Source organism: Schistocerca cancellata, chromosome 1 (genome assembly GCF_023864275.1).
Source record: "Schistocerca cancellata isolate TAMUIC-IGC-003103 chromosome 1, iqSchCanc2.1, whole genome shotgun sequence".
Classification (NCBI taxonomy): Eukaryota; Metazoa; Arthropoda; class Insecta; order Orthoptera; family Acrididae; genus Schistocerca; species Schistocerca cancellata.
The window spans coordinates 740,107,297-740,125,892 of NC_064626.1; the positions used below are offsets into that span (position 1 = coordinate 740,107,297).

Genomic DNA, 18,596 nt, shown 5'->3' on the forward strand with positions numbered 1-18,596 from the left:
ACCTCAGACGTGAAATAATTTGCATTACAAAATTTGCACTGTAAATTCATCAAACCACAGTTGCAGTTCTCAAAATTATTTGAAATTATGTTAAGTGCACATTTAAATGTATCTTTCAGAATGACAATAGAATTATCGTTATCATCTGCACTATTCCTATTACTTTCTCGACATAAACATTCTCTCTCTCTAGCTCTTTCTCTTTCAGTCTGACCTGTTAATGTTTTTCTTTGAGGCATAGCATAAAACAAGTGTAGTTTTCTTGTAATAAGGGACGTTGTAGCTACTAAAAATGAAGATACTGAAAATTAAGAACACACTAAATTTTTTTGGTGGCGGCAGCAAACAATCACAGAGTTGGTTCTGTTTACTCTTAGGCCAAAGTAAGTGAAAAAACGACACTAACAAACTGTTTGTTGTCGACGATGGCCTCGTTACCATCTTTCATTTCCCACTGTTGACAACATTGACGACATATTAATTGTGGCATTGTAGTTGTACGGTATGTGTTTGTTACTGAACTTCACAAAGTGTTAATTTTGTGTGTCCTTTTCTGCCACAGCATTTAATGATTACATGTGATGGAAGATGGTAGAAATTTCAGAGACAAAGGAAAACATTTCTCATGTGTGGGTGGGTGCGCACACACACACACACACACACACAAAAGAAATGTTTTCCTTTGTCTCTGACATTGCTACCATCTTCCTTTTATCTCTCGTTATGGCTATGTATACATATGATTCTTTCTTTTGTGCACATTTATGGCAATGTTCCTTTCACCATTGGCCCCCAAACATAATTAATTTTAAAAATCAGTACTTCCATTTTTGATGCTCACATATTAATATTATCATAATTAAAAGAAACACACGCATTATCATTATGAATGTCAATATTGCTATTACTTTCTCTATGCAAAAATTGTGTCTGTCTAGCTGTGTGTCTTTCACTCCAACCCGTTAACATTCTCCTTCTAGGAGTACCCTAAAACAAATAGTTTCTGCTTCGTAAGGGAAGATAGAAGTTGTAGTTATTCAAAATGAAAAAAATTAAAAATTAGCAACTTACTTCAAATTTATGGTAATAGCAGGAAGTGACCACACTGTTATTTTTACAGAAAAGTAAGCAAAATAACGACACCAATATATGATGTTCACAGATTTTGTTACTGTGATATGTTGACTGTCACTGTTGACAATCTCATTGACTTAATGTTGTCACATTGTAGCTTCCTGGTATAAATATTTTAACTGCAAATGAAGCATGTAAACATGAAAACCCCTAGAATGCAATTTCACAAAATGTTGTTACTTTTGTGTGTCGTTTCTACCGTAGCACCTGATTGGTGCACAAGGCAGAGGCTGATAGCTCTTAAATGTTTGATGTTCTGGTATTGGAGACTTGTGTTCAGATATTAATATTATGAGCTTTCAGTGCTGAGTGTTGTACTTCATTCATGACCCTGCTTTTGGATTTGGACTTAATTATGATTGACAATATTTATATACTTGCTGTGGAAAATGGCTGTACCAGCAATCTTTGAATATTTGTAGTTTTTCTTTGTGACAGTGGCCTGAGAACTTATTGTAAGACGAAACCTCATTACATTTCACCATTTATCAGCAGGACACAGTTTTTAACAGACTTGTGGGGTGTTACTTTTTTTTTTATTATTGCAGTCTCTTTCACAGTTTAGCGATGATAACAAGTGCATTTAGTCTACATATTTTTCAAGTATGTTATCCAGTTTTATTATCTATGTATGGTTGGGCATTTTTTGAAAAAATGAAAAAAGAAACATGAAGTATTCTGTAAAATTTATAACGAATATTTTCATTTAGCATGCACTATGAGTGTTATGCATGGGACTCGTGTTTTACCTCCAGAAGATGATGCAACTCCCAGTCCCATTGTGGGAAATCTGTGAAGTATTTTAATTGTTGTTTCCAATTATATCTTGATGTACATTCTGTGATCTACCCTTGCAAAATATTTGTGACTCACTTAAAGCCAAGAGGAAAATAAAAGAAAAAGAAAAAAAAGAAATTAGGTTTCTTCTGCGATATAGGAAAAAAAAAAAGAAATTAGGTTTTTTCTGTGATAGTTTTCTTCATCATTCTTGCTCTACACTGATAAGAAATGAAAGCATATTGTTAAACAGTGCCATAAAGAATGCATTGTTGGGTGTATTTTTTAGTTGCCAAAAGATCTTAGTAGTACTGCAGCTTCTGTGAATAAAACTTGACAGTAAGTGTTATCCTGTATCACATTTCTTGTTGTCACTGAACCTACAGACAGTATCCACGTGCTAGGAAGATGACAAAGCTATAGAAATGTTAGAAAATGGTGAATCTTCAGTAAAACTTTTTTAAGTTTGTGAGATGGGAATACCGACAGGGATAGACTTAAAAAAAAATAAAGAAGAAAATCCAGAATGAGATTTTCACTCTGCAGCGGAGTGTGCGCTGATATGAAACTTCCTGGCAGATTAAAACTGTGTGCCCGACCGAGACTCGAACTCGGGACCTTTGCCTTTCGCGGGCAAGTGCTCATGCAGATTAAAACTGTGTGCCCGACCGAGACTCGAACTCGGGACCTTTGCCTTTCGCGGGCGAGCACTTGCCCGCGAAAGGCAAAGGTCCCGAGTTCGAGTCTCGGTCGGGCACACAGTTTTAATCTGCCAGGAAGTTTCAAAGAAGAAAATGTTACATTTTGCAAGCAAGGTTGATAACCAAGCCAACCCATGAAAGTGTAAGTGCCTTAAAGCATCAGCTTGCACAAAACTAAATCAGTTACTCAATCCACTTGTGGTTCTGGCAGAAGAGAGAGAACGGGCATTCCTGTTCCCCGTCAGATGTTAATAAAGAAACGACGAGAGTTCAGTGAAACTCATGAGATTGAAGGAAAATATGATAGTTCATCAGGATGGCTGAGGTGATTTAAATGTTGTTAAGGGATTCAAGAAAGTGCTGTTCAGGGTGAGAAACTTAATGCCAACGAAGACAACAGCTGGTGCTTTTTGTAATGAATTCTTCAGTAACATCAAACATAGCCGTTTTTACCCGGAACTTAAAGGACACGCCTACAACATCTCAACATCTGAAACTGAAGTGCGTACTAATATTGGAGTATCCACGTTTTTTTCAATTATCCGTTTTGGGTCCACATTAACCCAGGTAGTTAGGGGCTTCATGTATCTCTAATGGAGACTTAGTGAAGAGACTATGCAGCATCTTAAAGACACAAATGTATCACCATTTTTGAAGGCACTTTTCAATCTTACAACATGTCTTAAGAATAGAATTTATTGTATCTATTTGACTCTACGTGATATTCGTCGTCATCTTTTCCCTTCATCCAGAAATTGGCAGAGTTAGTACATTTATGGTACTTCTCCACTTCCCCTGTCTGTTCACAATTCTTCGTCTATAATTATTTTGTTCCGATCCAGATTCCTTCTTCTTAAACTGGTCTTTATTCTGTCAATCAAAATTTGCTCCAGGTCTCCCTCGTGGTGTCAAACTTGGTCTCCGGCATTCGTTTTGGAATTCTTCCAGCTTTAATTCTGTTGACATGTCATAACCATTTTGATGTGTTCTTCTCAATTCTCTCATTCAGCTTATTAGTCCAATTTTGTTCCTTGCATGTTGTTCATTTCCCTAATATACTTCTTAGGAATTTCATTTCACTCTCTTGAATTGTACTCTCCTCTCTTTTTGTCATTGTCATGGTCTGCAATGCATATGTCGTTTTTGTTGTAGTCTTCAGTCCTGAGACTGGTTTGATACAGCTCTCCATGCTGCTCTATCCTGTGCAAGCTTCTTCATCTCCCAGTACCTACTGCAGCCTACATCCTTCTGAATCTGCTTAGTGTATTCATCTCTTGGTCTCCCTCTACGATTTTTACCCTCCACACTGCTCTCCAGTACTAAATTGGTGATCCCTTGATGCCTCAGAACATGTACTACCAACCAATCTGTTCTCCTAGTCAAGTTGTGCCACAAACTCCTCTTCTCCCCAATTCTATTCACTACCTCCTCATTGTCAGTGTACTGTATTTGTCATGCTGTCAGCATGCTTGATCCACCTAGCTTCAGATGGTAGCACTCTCTATGGGCCCGTTGCCAGGGTAACAATTGAAGACAGTCAACAATTTTAAAAGTGGAAGAGAATACAATAGGCGCAACAGTGGAAAAAGTGAAAGAACTGTCTTCATATTATATTACCAGTAGTGCCTGTACTCCAGAGGAGTGGCAACAAAAGGCATCTGTTCTCCACATTAGGAACAGCCTAAACCTATGCTGGCAGTGGATCAAAAAATGCCTTTGCTAGTGGCAACGTCATTGTAATAATAGCCTATAAAATTAATGTACTTCAAAACAAGCCTTGGAAAAGTTCAGGGTGTAAGTACCTTATGTAATTGTGTGACTAACAACTGCAGGGAGGAATTCTAAGACAGCCATCCGTATCCAACTTTAAATTGTTCTCTGGGACGTCTAAAGATAACTTAAAAAAGAATCTGTTTTAAACCTGTTCATGATTCTTTAAGTCTGTGATGTATGTTATAGTCAGTGGAACAAAATCGTTAAACATCAAATCTTGCTATTTTGACATATCTGAAATGAAATCTTTCATACACGTAAAATTGCAAAGATGATTAATGGCTGAACGGTACTTGCCCTCTTGAGGTGACATTCCAGAACTGCCATTTGAAACATTTAAAAGTGAAAAAGCTATTCCTACTTTCTTAAACGGCAGTTCCCTTAACCTGTTGGAGAGTGGTCCATCTCATCATGGGTTCTGAGTGACCAGCCTCTTTCTTGAAGCCTTTCCCAACCAATCCCTCTTTCCTTTGTGAGGAAGGAACTAATAGCTCTAAAGGCTAGGAAGAGTTTCTTCACTTTTAAATGTGTTAAATGTGTACTGGTAGTGCTGGAACTTTGCCACTAGAAGATAACTGGCCCACTATACTGTCTCTTTGTACTTTTTTTCCAAATGAATTTTCCTTTTGATACAGTTACTTTTTTTTCATGTATGTGAGCACCCTCTTGTCTCCCCCCGTCCTCTTCTCCCCTCAACTTCCTCTCTTTCTGTACCTACCCCTTCTTCCTGGCTATCTTTATCTCTCAGCATTAAGCCAAATATGACTTTCGTTTTCCTGTCTTTCTTGGGGAGTTGAACTGCACTTAATTTCACAACCTCTCTTTCAAACTTTTTTCCAGGCTGGAGAGACTTGTATTTGGAGACCCATCTGAAGTGATAGAGAATGTCAACCGATGGGAATCTGATGATGTATCTCGTGTATTAGAACAGGGTTCTGATCCTGAAGACTCTGGTGTTGATGAAGGGGATGATAGCCCAGACTCTGACAGCTCTCCAGCATCTGATACTCTCGCCTCACCTGAGAGACAACCTGCCTGGAATGATGATGAGGATAATGAGATATGGTAAGTACTACCATCAAATGACACAGAAATGTATTCTGCTAAACCAGTGACCATCAGTGCACTTTGTGCTGTTCAGTTTATGTTGTTGTTATGTAAGTGGATTGTTAGAGCATCTGTTTGGAATAATTTCATGTTTCTTGTAACAGAGAAATATTCTGAATCAAGTTAACCCTACACATTCAGTTTATTTATTGATCTTGAATCATTTCTGCTTACTTTGTATAAATTAAACTGTCTTCTTACATATATTTTATTTGTTTCATTTCCATACACATTTGTATGGAAGTAGCTTTTAAGTCTTAATGAATGACGCAATGACCTTCTTTGTACATCATCGTGTGTCTTTTTTTTTTATAGTGTCAAAGAAGCATTGGCAAGCCAAGGACGAAGGTTGGCAATACCAAGCACATCCTCAGATGAGTACACCCATGCTCTCAAACGAAAATTTGAATCCGTTATGGGTGTTCCTAAGTGGGCAGAACTGGGGAGATCAAATAAAATAAATGATACAGATGATGAATCAGATAACGAATTACTGCAGGTATTAAAATTATTGAATCTTTTAAAAAATATTGTCTTTCAGTCCATACATACAACCCTCTGACCATCTGTCTCTTGTTATTTCTTATCCTCCCATTCTCCCTTTATCCTTGTCTTTTTTTGCACTTTGTGGAATTTTTCCTTTTTTAATGCAAATAAATTTACTTCATTTTCATTGCAGCATTGTGGGAACTTCCTTGCCAAAAAGTCATCTATATTACACCGGGGAACAATAGAACTGAAGCGACTGAAAGACCTAAATAGAGACACTTACAGTGAGGGGCCTGTAATTAAATCTGTACAGTTCCATCCGTCGGCAACTGTAGCTTTAGTTGCTGGTCTCTCTGGTGTTGCATCTCTTTTCCAGGTATGCCCATTTGTAGGTATGCTTGAAGAGTGGTTTTAAGAGATCAAGCACACAACTTCATTATTGTAAGAGCATTAATAAGACAGTTTAATGTTTATTTCCTTAATTTCCAATTGATTTACTGCCAACATTGATATTTGCCGAGTATCTGTTAATGAAACGTGGTAGCACTGAAAATGAAATAGATGCTAGTTGATTTGAACATATATCAAATATTCTGAATAAATACAAAACCTTACAAAAATGACATCAGACATATGAGAATATAGTAAAATTACACTGACCTTTACATGTTAAGGAAAAAACACGAATTGGAAAATAGAATGAAATAACTAATTATGGTACAACTATATGCACATATGTGAATCTGCATGGGTTATATGCTGTGGTACAATGAAACAAATTTCAGTGAAAGTATTGTTTTATTAATTTTAATTCCAAAACAAAAAAATAAAAAAGGTTGTGAAGAACCTACCAGAAAAATTTGTCCACCAAATCTATGAAATGGTAGAATTGATGTACATACATATCCTTCTTGTGATGTTTCATCATTTGCTGTGTGGGACTGCTAAATACAACCTTCAGGCTATTAGGTTGTGTAGTATCCCATTGTGGGTAATGCATGCACAAGCAGAGAAAAGTGCCAAGGTAGCCAAGAACAATAAAACTTTATTACTACACTACTGGTCATTAAAATTGCTACACCACAAAAATGACGTGCTACAGATGTGAAATTTAACCGACTGGAAGAAGATGCTGTGATATGCAAATGATTAGCTTTTCAGAGCATTCACACAAGGTTGGCGCTGGTGGCGACACCTACAATGTGCTGACATGAGGAAAGTTTCCAACCAATTTCTCATACACAAACAGCAGTTGACCAGCGTTGCCTGGTGAAACGTTGTTGTGATGTCTACGTAAGGAGGAGAAATGCATACCATCACGTTTCCGACTTTGATAAAGGTCGGATTGTAGCCTATCGTGATTGCAGTTTATCGTATCACGACATTGCTGCCCGCATTGGTCGAGATCCAATGACTGTTAGCAGAATATGGAATCGGTGGGTTCAGGAGGGTAATACGGAATGCCGTGCTGGATCCCAATGGCCTTGTATCACTAGCAGTCGAGATGACAGGCATCTTATCCACATGGCTGTAACAGATCGTGCAGCCACGTCTCGATCCCTGAGTCAACAGATGGGGACGTTTGCAAGACAACAACCATCTGCACGAACAGTTCAATGACGTTTGCAACAGCATGGACTATCAGCTCGAAGACCGTGGCTGCGGTTACCTTTGACGCTCCATCACAGACAGGAGCGCCTGCGATGGTGTACTCAATGACGAACCTGGCTGCACGAATGGCAAAACGTCATTTTTTCGAATGCATCCAGGTTCTGTTTACAGCATCATGATGGTCTCATCAGTGTTTGGGGACATATGCCGTATCACCCGACGTGATGATATGAGGTGCCATTGGTTACATGTCTCGGTCACCTCTTGTTCGCATTGACTGCACTTTAAAAAGTGGACGTTACATTTCAGATGTGTTAAGACCCGTGGCTCTACCCTTCATTCAATCCCTGCAAAACGCTACATTTCAGCATGATAATGCATGTTGCAGGTCCTGTATGGGCCTTTCTGGATACAGAAAATGTTCGACTGCTGCCCTGGCCAGCACGTTCTCCAGATCTCTCACCGATTGAAAACGTCTGGTCAATGGTGGCCGAGCAACTGGCTCATCACAATATGCCAGTCACTATTCTTGATGAACTGTTGAAGCTGCATGGGCAGTTGTACCTGTACACACCATCCAAGCTCTGTTTGACTCAATGCCCAGGCGTATCAAGGCCGTTATTACGGCCAGAGGTGGGTGTTCTGGGTACTGATTTCTCAGGATCTGTGCGCGCAAATTGTGTGAAAATGTTATCACGTCAGTTCTAGTATAATATATTTGTCCAATGAATAACTGTTTATCATCTGCATTTCTTCTTGGTGTAGCAATTTTATTGGCCAGTAGTGTATATAGAAAGCACACAATAATGGTAGCAACTGAAACACCTTCGGAGTCAAAGCAACGTACAGATTTTCCTGATCTGATGAAGATTTGTCACAAACACTGCAACAGTTTTTGAATTTACAGAGTACATTGTCAGTCTTTACTGAGAAATAGTGCCATAGGAAGAGTCTTTATATGCGGCACTGGTGAGGTCCCTAGTTTTACTGATGAGCACTGTGCTCTGATGAGTAGATTGGCTGCACTTCCGATGTTGAGTCGAGACATTGAGGCATGACTGTTGAGCTGTTGGGCAGCCTGCTATAAAGGCCGCCCAGGCGGAGCAATATTGGGAAGTTGTCTGGTGTCGCGTAGCTCACGGACACAAGTTAGTGCTGGCTGTACCTTGTGGATTTGGTACCCTCATAGTGCAGTGGGTGTCTCAAGCAAGATGAGCTGCATCAACTTGCAGATACCTTGACTGGGTATCAACCCAGAGCGCTCTGTTGTGTAGCATGTGACTGATCATAAGGCACCAGCTCGATTCTACATTCCTCTTCCTTTTGGAGAAAATGGCAGACACATCTTGCTGCGTAGACAGTGGCTGTGCCATAGTCTACGGCCGTGGATATGGGAGATTGTCCCCTATCCAGCAGTTAAAAATGTTCTCATTATTCCACATTTTAAGCAGAATAAAATATTGAAATGCGAGTAATTATTTTTATGACAAGTTGAAGAAAAATATTTTCAATGGTGGAAAGAACTGTGATAGTTGGGGAACTATAATGATATGAAGCTTTTGATGAAACATTTTTAAATAGCTTTTTAAGTGAATAAGAATGTTTAATTTAATTTAGTTGTCTTGAAATTGCAGATACTTAACGATTTGTTACCATTGAAATTTGCTTTTAATTTTGGTTCAGGTTGATGGCCATAACAATACAAAACTACAGTCAGTTCAGTTTGAGCGGTTTCCAATCCGCTGTTCTCATTTTACAATGGATGGAGAAAAATTTATTGTTGGTTCTCAGCATCATAGTCATTATTACAAGTATGACATGATAGCTGGAAAGAGTATGTGTGTCAACTTGTCGCAAGGAGGTGATATTACAAATATGAAGGTAAATTTTTAATTTAACTTGAGCATAGTAATTATGATTGTAGTAAAGTTATCCAAAGGGCTATTAAATATCAAAAGAAATTAATTTAATACTTATGTGAAACTCTGAATTAGCTATTGTGTTGGTATGATGTGGTAGAGCTTTCTGTAGTAAATGTTGCTTAAGAGATGAATTGGGATAAATTCTAGGATACAAGGAGACTGTAAAAAGGGTCTATGATAGTAGTACAACGATAACAGAATGTGGATCAGGTACATTTAATCTCATACAATGACTTGGGGCAATGTTTTTTTACGCTGCAGTTGATAAGAAATACTGAGTTCTTCATGGATCACTGTTATCTTTCAAGCCTCTACTAATAATTTGTGGAGAATTCGTCAAATTATAAAATATTTGCCAACTTTCATGAAGTACTGTTTAATTTTCTGCTGGTGTTTTGTGAAATTTGATTCCTAAGAGACATCTGAAATAGGCTATATTTTGGCAGCTTTGCTGTCAGTATTCTTCTGTGCTTCACAATGGTTTTACTGAATTGATGCAAAATCTATCATATCAAATTTTAGACAGTCAGTATCTTCCAAAAATTTGTCAAGTAAATGAATTGGATTGGATGTGCTCAGCAGTGCATGAAGAGTTGTTCGGAAAATTTGTACAGTGTGTGCCTGTAACATTTTTAATCACACCAACTTTATAGCAATTTTAGTCAGGAAGATTCAGTCAAGTATGGGTGAAAGTGATGTGTATTAAATTTAAATTGTTTTCTTTTTCACTAATGTCTTGGTTGACTGATACTGATCTAGTTTTTAGAAACAAAATTTTCTTGTTATCTGTACATTAGTGGAAATTAAAGCACCTGACTTTTGGATTTAATCATAAGCAACATTACAGCGTATAGTACTTCATGCTAACTACCTGACTGTAGGAATGTTACAGTACTCCTACTGCAGCTGATTTAATAGTCAAGCTTTGCCCAGTAAAAACCACAAAATTATATAAAAATCACAAAATCTTATCTTATGTAACCAGCTCTATATACAAAGCTATATATTTTTATTGTTCAGCTTAAGCAACCAAATTGAATGGTCTGTGGGGTCTTTAGTGTAACAGTTAGTTGCTGGAGAAAGGTAGGATAGGTGCACAAATTCCTGCATGCTTGCCACAAATTTTCTTTGTGCAGCTCCACAATGGTGTGTTTCCAACCTATTGTTTATCTGTTGAGTTTTACTTGATTCAGTGTTGTCCAACCTGCAATGACATTGATACAAAGTTTCTTCTGCACCCTGTGTATCCAACGATCCCACATTGATGGCCTAAATCTGTGCTACAGAACAAGTGATTTACAATTGATAAGACGTGGGGTGCATTCATGTTGTGTAAAGTGGCCAAGAGGCAGACCGAAGTTTTAGAAAAGACTACATGTCTGTCTGTTCATCAGGTTATATTTCAAGCATACCACCCATTAGCTTTCTGATTATTCATTGTCTCTTTGATTTGCAGTATATGTTTAAAACAATAAAATAAAATTATTCAGTAGCTGTGAACTTGTTCCCTCTTTGCTTCACAACACATGAGCTGCATAGTTCTATAACTATTGAAATAAATCTGTTTTTTATGACAGTCAGAAAGTTATTTTATGCACGTGGGAAGAAAAGGGTGGTCTTGGAATACGAAGCAGTGTGGAGTTTTACCAAAAACTGATGGAATGAAAATTTTATCACGTCGAAACCACAATCAAGTCTAAATCTGTAGGCAGTGAAATACAGTACTTAGTTCTGGAAGCGCATACATTATTGGCACCAATGTACAACCAGAACAGAACAGAACTGAACTCTTGGACGGAGAGTGCAGCTATTTTACAAACATAGGCTATTCCAGAATATTTGTATTTATACAGATCAAATATTTCAAAATACACAAAGAAAAGATGTACAAGAACCTTCCAGACATCATAAACTAAGTAACAAATAATCCCTGGTGGCCGGGTTTGAACTGGCAACCTGTAGCACACTAGACAGTGACTCTAATCACTATATTGCAGTGAATACATCACAGCTCACAGAAATACCAAACCACAAGAATTGCTCCCAGTACATGTGAATATTGTTAGCAGTCAACCTTAGATATATTCAGAGTTTGACACAATTGTTAAAAGCTATGTGGCTAATTATACATGCTACCAGGAGCTGGATGAAACGAGGACCAGAAAGCATTGAAATCATCAGGTCTGGTCTTACTGTTTCTTTAAAAGACAGAATGATTGGGATTTACATTGTATTGGTAGCAGCAGATATGCATCTTTAATCGATTGAATTAGGAGTTGAATCAACATGTAAACAGTTTAGGCTAGTATAGTTACCATGGTCAGGATAAAAATTATTGTTGGGTTAGTCATAGTAGATTTATCTGAGGGCCTCAGTTCATTTCTTGTAAAACTTATGCTCACGACTACCGCAGCCACCTGCCTGAACATTGCCCTAGTGACAGAAGGGATGGATTACCTTATGTACTTCCGACAATCTCATACGCTACAACACTTATGTTAAGTATGTGTGAGCTGTCAGAGTAGCTGAACTTCTCCCATGTATTGAATGCCAAACAATTATTTTCTTACAGCCACTCTAATTTCTGTGCTCTGATATGCAGTGAGCTGATGTATTCCAGTGCAGTGGTTACTTTTGAATCTCATAACAAGGTCATTGTACAGCATTGGACAAGTGATTTGTTCTATTGTTAACTTTATATCCTCAAATAACACCAGATAGACTAGAGCAGTGGTCAAACTGCAGCCAGTGGATCACATGCATCCCCAATCAAGTGTTCGTGTGGCTCACAGTTCTCGGCCCTATTTTATGGTACTGTCAAACCACGATAAAATGATGTTCGTGGGACCATGAAAATGATATTGTTATAGCAGGGTTACTGTTACATACAACATGGTTTTTATTTTTTTTATTTTAATAGTGACTACTACAGTACTGTACCTCAAAGGACAGTGTGTACAGTACTTTAGTGCCTTTTTTCATGATAAATAACTTTAAAAGACAAATAATGAACTTGTAAATATTGTCTTTATCACTTTCAGCACAATTGTTCCACTGGAATGTGGGGATTGAAGATGCTGTTTGCTGAATAGTTTCCAATTATCCTACTGGCCCCATCAGAGGAGAAGGGCGTGCACATATCACATCATTGTCATTCTTACAATCTTCAACAGATAAATTACCATTTAATTCTTAGACAGTAGATTTTTTGGTGTATTCTTCAAACACGAGTGCCTCATCTTCCACTGACACATATTTAACTACTATGGTTTCACTAGTTACTTCTGAATACATCCCAAGATCGCAGTGATCATCATCCTGCATTTTTTCATCCACCACAACATCAACATCTACACTTTCAGAAATCTTTGCTTTTCACCGGCAGCTCGCAATCACATTTGGCTCTGCTCTGTTCCAGGAGCTAGCAATCACGTCACAAGCCTGCTACACATAGAGACTGTAGAAATTGGGATTTTTTTCATCCCAAGTTTTCAGTCACATGTTGGATTAGTTGTGAACAGTACTTTGTCGGTAAGTTTTTAAGTATCTCTTTGTCATGCGGCTGAAAGATCAAAGTACAGTTTGGGAAGGAAGCAGCATAGTTCTGCATTCTTCAGTGCTGGCATATTGTTATACTCACTGCAGTTATCCACCAGCAACACAATTTTCTTATTTTTCCAGGCTTTGCAAATTGTATTGTAATTGGCTGCAATAAAAGAAATCATATTTAGAACAATGGAAAAAAAATACAAAATTAAAGTACTGTACGGTATGTACTCTTCATGCATGCTCATGACAGTACAGCTGAAGATGCTGAATCAATTCATAAAGTAAAGGAAGGTAAAATAAAATGTCTGTAATCTTACCTGGTAAGCTTCTTACCTTTTTTAAACCTCGGGGATTTGTTGATCATCTGATTACCAGTGTTTTCAACTGATGTGTTGCTGCAGAAAGGATCATTTTGTGTACCTCAGATTGTTTCCTGCCTTTACATTTTTGTCTCTAAAGGCCGTCATCTTCTGATAAAACAATTCCATGTAATCTGCATTGTACATGTTTTCAGGACTGTATTTTCCCACCATTTAACATGTGGGATTTTTCCGCCAACATTTTGAATCACCTTTAGATGTTTTAGAATTTAAAGAATGTAGCTAACATTGATTATGCAAGTCCTCGACGTGTTTATCTGTTTCGTTCCATTATCTATGTCTTTTAAAACCTCCATTTTTGTCTCTAATCTTATCCTTTCCTGAGTTCAAACTATTGTCCAAATATTGTTAACTATGTCCAAAGAGTATTTGCATCAACTTAAAACCACTGACAGATTGCAAAAATAATGTAAATAAACTGTGTATGAGCCCAACAAAACACTTCTGACTACAAGCTCAACAATGTACAGGTTAAATCTGTTAACTCTGGTTCAGATACAGGAGCTCTATGACATTTTTCTATTTTCTGCTCAGCACAGCTCACCTGCAGCTATAGGCTATTTGCTACTTGCTTACCATCAGCACAGAGTATGTAGCAAATCTTCTGAAAGTAGTTGTCCGCCGCTCGTGGTCTCGCGGTAGCGTTCTCGCTTCCCGAGCACGGGGTCCCGGGTTCAATTCCCGGCGGGGTCAGGGATTTTCACCTGCCTCGAGATGACTGGGTGTTTGTGTTGTCCTCATCATTTCATCATCATCCAGGAAAGTGGCGAAATTGGACTGAGCAAAGATTGGGTAATTGTACGGGCGCTGATAACCACGCAGTTGAGCGCACCACAAACCAAACATCATCATCACTTCTGAAAGTACAGTGTAGAACATCAAGAGACTTAACAAACAATATGTACCGTTATGATCAGATTCTTAGAAGCAGAAAATAGTAATAGCCCCAAAACGTTACCTTCATTATAACGAGGTGATGAAGTAATTTTAGCATCATTGTAATGAGGGATAATTAACACAGTACATATAGGCAATCAGTCGGGATCATCTAAAATTACCTCTGTATCTGGGTTTACATTGTATGGGTAATCATTGTATGGAGGTTTTACTGTAATATGTATCTAGCAACTAACAACTGAATCGAGAAATGTCATTCAGTGTTAAGAACATTTTAAGTTTGCAGTTTCACTGCTCAGAAACAAATAAAAATACTTACAGAAGCAGTAATATATTAAGATATGTTTAATTTTAATTGATGTTGGAGAATGTGGCCATGAGGTAAGTAAAGTTGGCTGTACACATCAGGGGCAGAAGGATAAGTAATGTGGCCACTGTGGAATTAGAGGATGTGAGAGCAAGAGTGTTTTATTGTCTTCATATACTGATAACTCACGAGCATGTGCGACTTGAACCAATCAGATGCTGTGGTATAAATTTGTACACGAAAGTTACCTGATTTCATGAATGAACATCACAGAGGCTGTCATCTGTAAATGTTGTAGTTATTTGTAGCAAGGGACATTAAATTAATAAAGGCTGTGAGTAGGAAAAACTGGCATTTAAATCATTTATCAATTTTTTTTTTGTGCCTTATATTTGGTAGTGCATTTAAATTTAATTACAAATACTATTACTAATCAAAGTCGTTCACACTTGCAGTAAAACCAACAACATTTCACTGTGCAACTATAGTGCCAGAACTGTTAGATCACTTGAGGAGGGGACCACAGTCGGCACACAGTGTTCCGAATGGTTCCTATCAGTATCAGGTGGCCAGTGGCCAATTTATTGCTCCCTTACTATTAACTAGACTATTGAGACCTAACTCACTAATGTATGTAGGTTGCTAATTAAGATAGTGGTCATCACATATACAACCTTAGGTGCTGCCCCAAAATCTCAATATTGGCTCTTGAGCAAAAAAGTGTGATGACCATTGATCTAGAGCAGCTGTTGGCAAGTGATCTCAGGTAGGGTGCGAAAACTTTCGAAATTTTTTTTATCAATGTTAAACAAAAATAACACATTTATTTTAATTTTCACTTGCAAAATAATACAAAATACAATAGATACGCATAATTATATTCAGTGGAAGAAATCACATTTGTGATCTTGAGCCAGTTTTTTTTTAGACTTATTTTCATGCGGGAAGCAGCTTTTATGAAGAATTCTTCAAGGTGGGCATCTTTTAATCTTGAGCGATATTGGTTCTTCAGAAAATTAATTTTTGAAAATGAAGTTTCTAAAAAATATATGGAGCCAAATGTAGTAGCCAGATAAATGACAAATTTTTAGCAATTTCCATATTTGTCTGGGACATGTGTATTGTCCTCGCAGAGTGCCGTGGCCGGTAGATGAACAGACGACAGGGCACACATGGGGAGAATGGTAGTGGTGGGGGTTATGGGCAGGCTTTGTAGGGGAAATGCAAAGCGCTGGAAGGGAAGTGCCATTCTAAACTGAAACCTTCGCTTACATTTTCTGTAAATGTTAAGTGTAGTCCCTTCACGCCCACACGTGCGTGGTGACCATTCGAAAAGATCTACCGTCACCTCTGCTTTTGTTAGTATCTAAAAATAATTCCACGGAAAATGCAGCGATTTATTTTCGCCTGGCTTGTTAGACATTTGTACCTTTCAGAGAAGCGTCAAATGATGAGTTTTGAGTAAAACCTCACATTCCTCTGGATGACATGTCCAAATTTGCTTATGCTGCCAAAACACAGCAGAGTCTATACTGTCTCACCTCGCTACCATGTTGTGTGAACACAAATGCGAGAGAATTCTGAAAAGGTGATTTATTAATTTTATTAAGTGAGGAACTGAGGAAAAGGAAAGTCGGTAGCTTATGAAATAGCAATGTTGTCACATATGTTGTTCCAAAACCCATATAATTCCTCGTTTCACTGGCTATCGATGGCCATTAAAAATTATGCTCTTTCACCAAAAAAGTGAGTCCGCAGCTTGTAGTGTAGTGGCTAGCGTTGCTGCCTCTGGATCACGGCATCCCAGGTTCTATTCCCGGCTGGGTTGGGGATTTTCTCTGCCCGGGAACTGGGTGTTTCCGTTGTCCTCATCATTTCGTCATCATCATTCGTGACAGTGGTTAGACTGGACAGCGAAAAAAAAAAAAATAAATAAATAAAATTGGGCTGTATAAATATTGGGAATTTCTACGGGCACTGATGACAATGCAGTAGGTGCCCTCCAAACCAAGCATCATCATCATCATCATCGTCATCACTGAAAAAGTGTGTAATTACTCCAATAACCAGGTAGATAATGAAGTTTTACGTAATAATGATATGGTAAAATACTCTCCTTTTTGTGTGCTATCATGAACCAAAATCTCATTTCGATATCTGAAACTGTTTATAAAATATGAGGAATATTGTTATATTTCACTATGACTTTATTGCTGGTGCTGTGCGATCGCAAATGAGGGTGCTACATCAAATCAGTTTTCATGAGATTGGTGACAGATAGGTACCTCTACCCAAGTGTAATGAAAAATTCAATATGTTAGCCAAATTTCGTATGCAACAACATATTACGTAATATGCACCAAACGCAGAGTCATAGCAACCTCTTTTTTCACTGCACACTTTTATGAATTTCTCACATTGTGTTACTTTCACAGAAATATCACAAAACTCCTCCCCCCATGAACCATGGACCTTGCCATTGGTGGGGAGGCTTGCGTGCCTCAGCGATACAGATAGCCATACCGTAGGTGCAACCACAACGGAGGGGTATCTGTTGAGAGGCCAGGCAAACGTGTGGTTCCTGAAGAGGGGCAGCAGCCTTTTCAGTAGTTGCAAGGGCAACAGTCTGGATGATTGACTGATCTGGCCTTGTAACAATAACCAAAACGGCCTTGCTGTGCTGATACTGCGAATGGCTGAAAGCAAGGGGAAACTACAGCCGTAATTTTTCCCGAGGGCATGCAGCTTTACTGTATGATTAAATGATGATGGCGTCCTCTTGGGTGATAACTGGCGTTCTACGGATCGGAGCGTGGAATGTCAGATCACTTAATCGGGCAGGTAGGTTAGAAAATTTATAAAGGGAAATGTATAGGTTAAATTTAGATATAGTGGGAATTAGTGAAGTTCGGTGGCAGGAGGAACTAGACTTCTGGTCAGGTGACTACAGGGTTATAAACACAAAATCAAATAGGGGTAATGCAGGAGTAGGTTTAATAATGAATAGGAAAATAGGAATGCGGGTAAGCTACTACAAATAGCATAGTGAAAGCATTATTGTGGCCAAGATAGATACGAAGCCCACGCCTATGACAGTAGTACAAGTTTATATGCCGACTAGCTCTGCAGATGACGAAGAAATTGAAGAAATGTATGATGAAATAAAAGAAATTATTCAGATAGTGAAGGGAGACGAAAATTTAATAGTCATGGGTGACTGGAATTCGTCAGTAGGAAAAGGGAGAGAAGGAAACGTAGTAGGTGAATATGGATTGGGGCTAAGAAATGAAAGAGGAAGCCGCTTGGTAGAATTTTGGGCAGAGCACAACTTAATCATAGCTAACACTTGGTTTAAGAATCATGAAAGAAGGTTGTATACATGGAAGAACCCTGGAGATACTAAAAGGTATCAGATAGATTATATAATGGTAAGACAGAGATTTAGGAACCAGGTTTTAAATTGTAAGACATTTCCAGGGGCAGATATGGACTCTGACCACAATCTATTGGTTATGAACTGTAGATTAAGACTGAAGAATTAGCAAAAAGGTGGGAATTTAAAGAGATCGGACCTGGATAAACTGAAAGAACCAGAGGTTGTACAGAGTTTCAGGGAGAGCATAAGGGAACAATTGACAGGAATGGGGAAAGAAATACAGTGGAAGAAGAATGGGTAGCTTTGAGGGATGAAGTAGTGAAGGCAGCAGAGGATGAAGTAGGTAAAAAGACGAGGGCTAGTAGAAATCCTTGGGTATCAGAAGAAATATTGAATTTAATTGATGAAAGGAGAAAATATAAAAATGCAGTAAATGAAGCAGGTAAAAAGGAATACAAACGTCTCAAAAATGAGTTTGATAGGAAGTGCAAAATGGCTAAGCAGGGATGGCTAGAGGACAAATGTAAGGATGTAGAGGCTTATCTCGCGAGGGGTAAGATAGATACTGCCTAC

The 18,596-nt window shown here is 38.2% G+C and overlaps 1 protein-coding gene across 1 annotated transcript in view; it reads left to right on the forward strand.

The window, feature by feature from the left end:
- Positions 1 to 18,596, forward strand: part of LOC126185554 (U3 small nucleolar RNA-associated protein 18 homolog) — a 91,071-nt gene that overhangs the window by 42,671 nt on the left and 29,804 nt on the right. The window contains exons 3-6 of the mRNA XM_049928138.1: positions 5,226 to 5,450; positions 5,808 to 5,991; positions 6,172 to 6,357; positions 9,276 to 9,473. Coding sequence (XP_049784095.1) covers positions 5,226 to 5,450; positions 5,808 to 5,991; positions 6,172 to 6,357; positions 9,276 to 9,473 — 793 coding nt within the window. The remainder of the gene's footprint in view (positions 1 to 5,225; positions 5,451 to 5,807; positions 5,992 to 6,171; positions 6,358 to 9,275; positions 9,474 to 18,596) is intronic.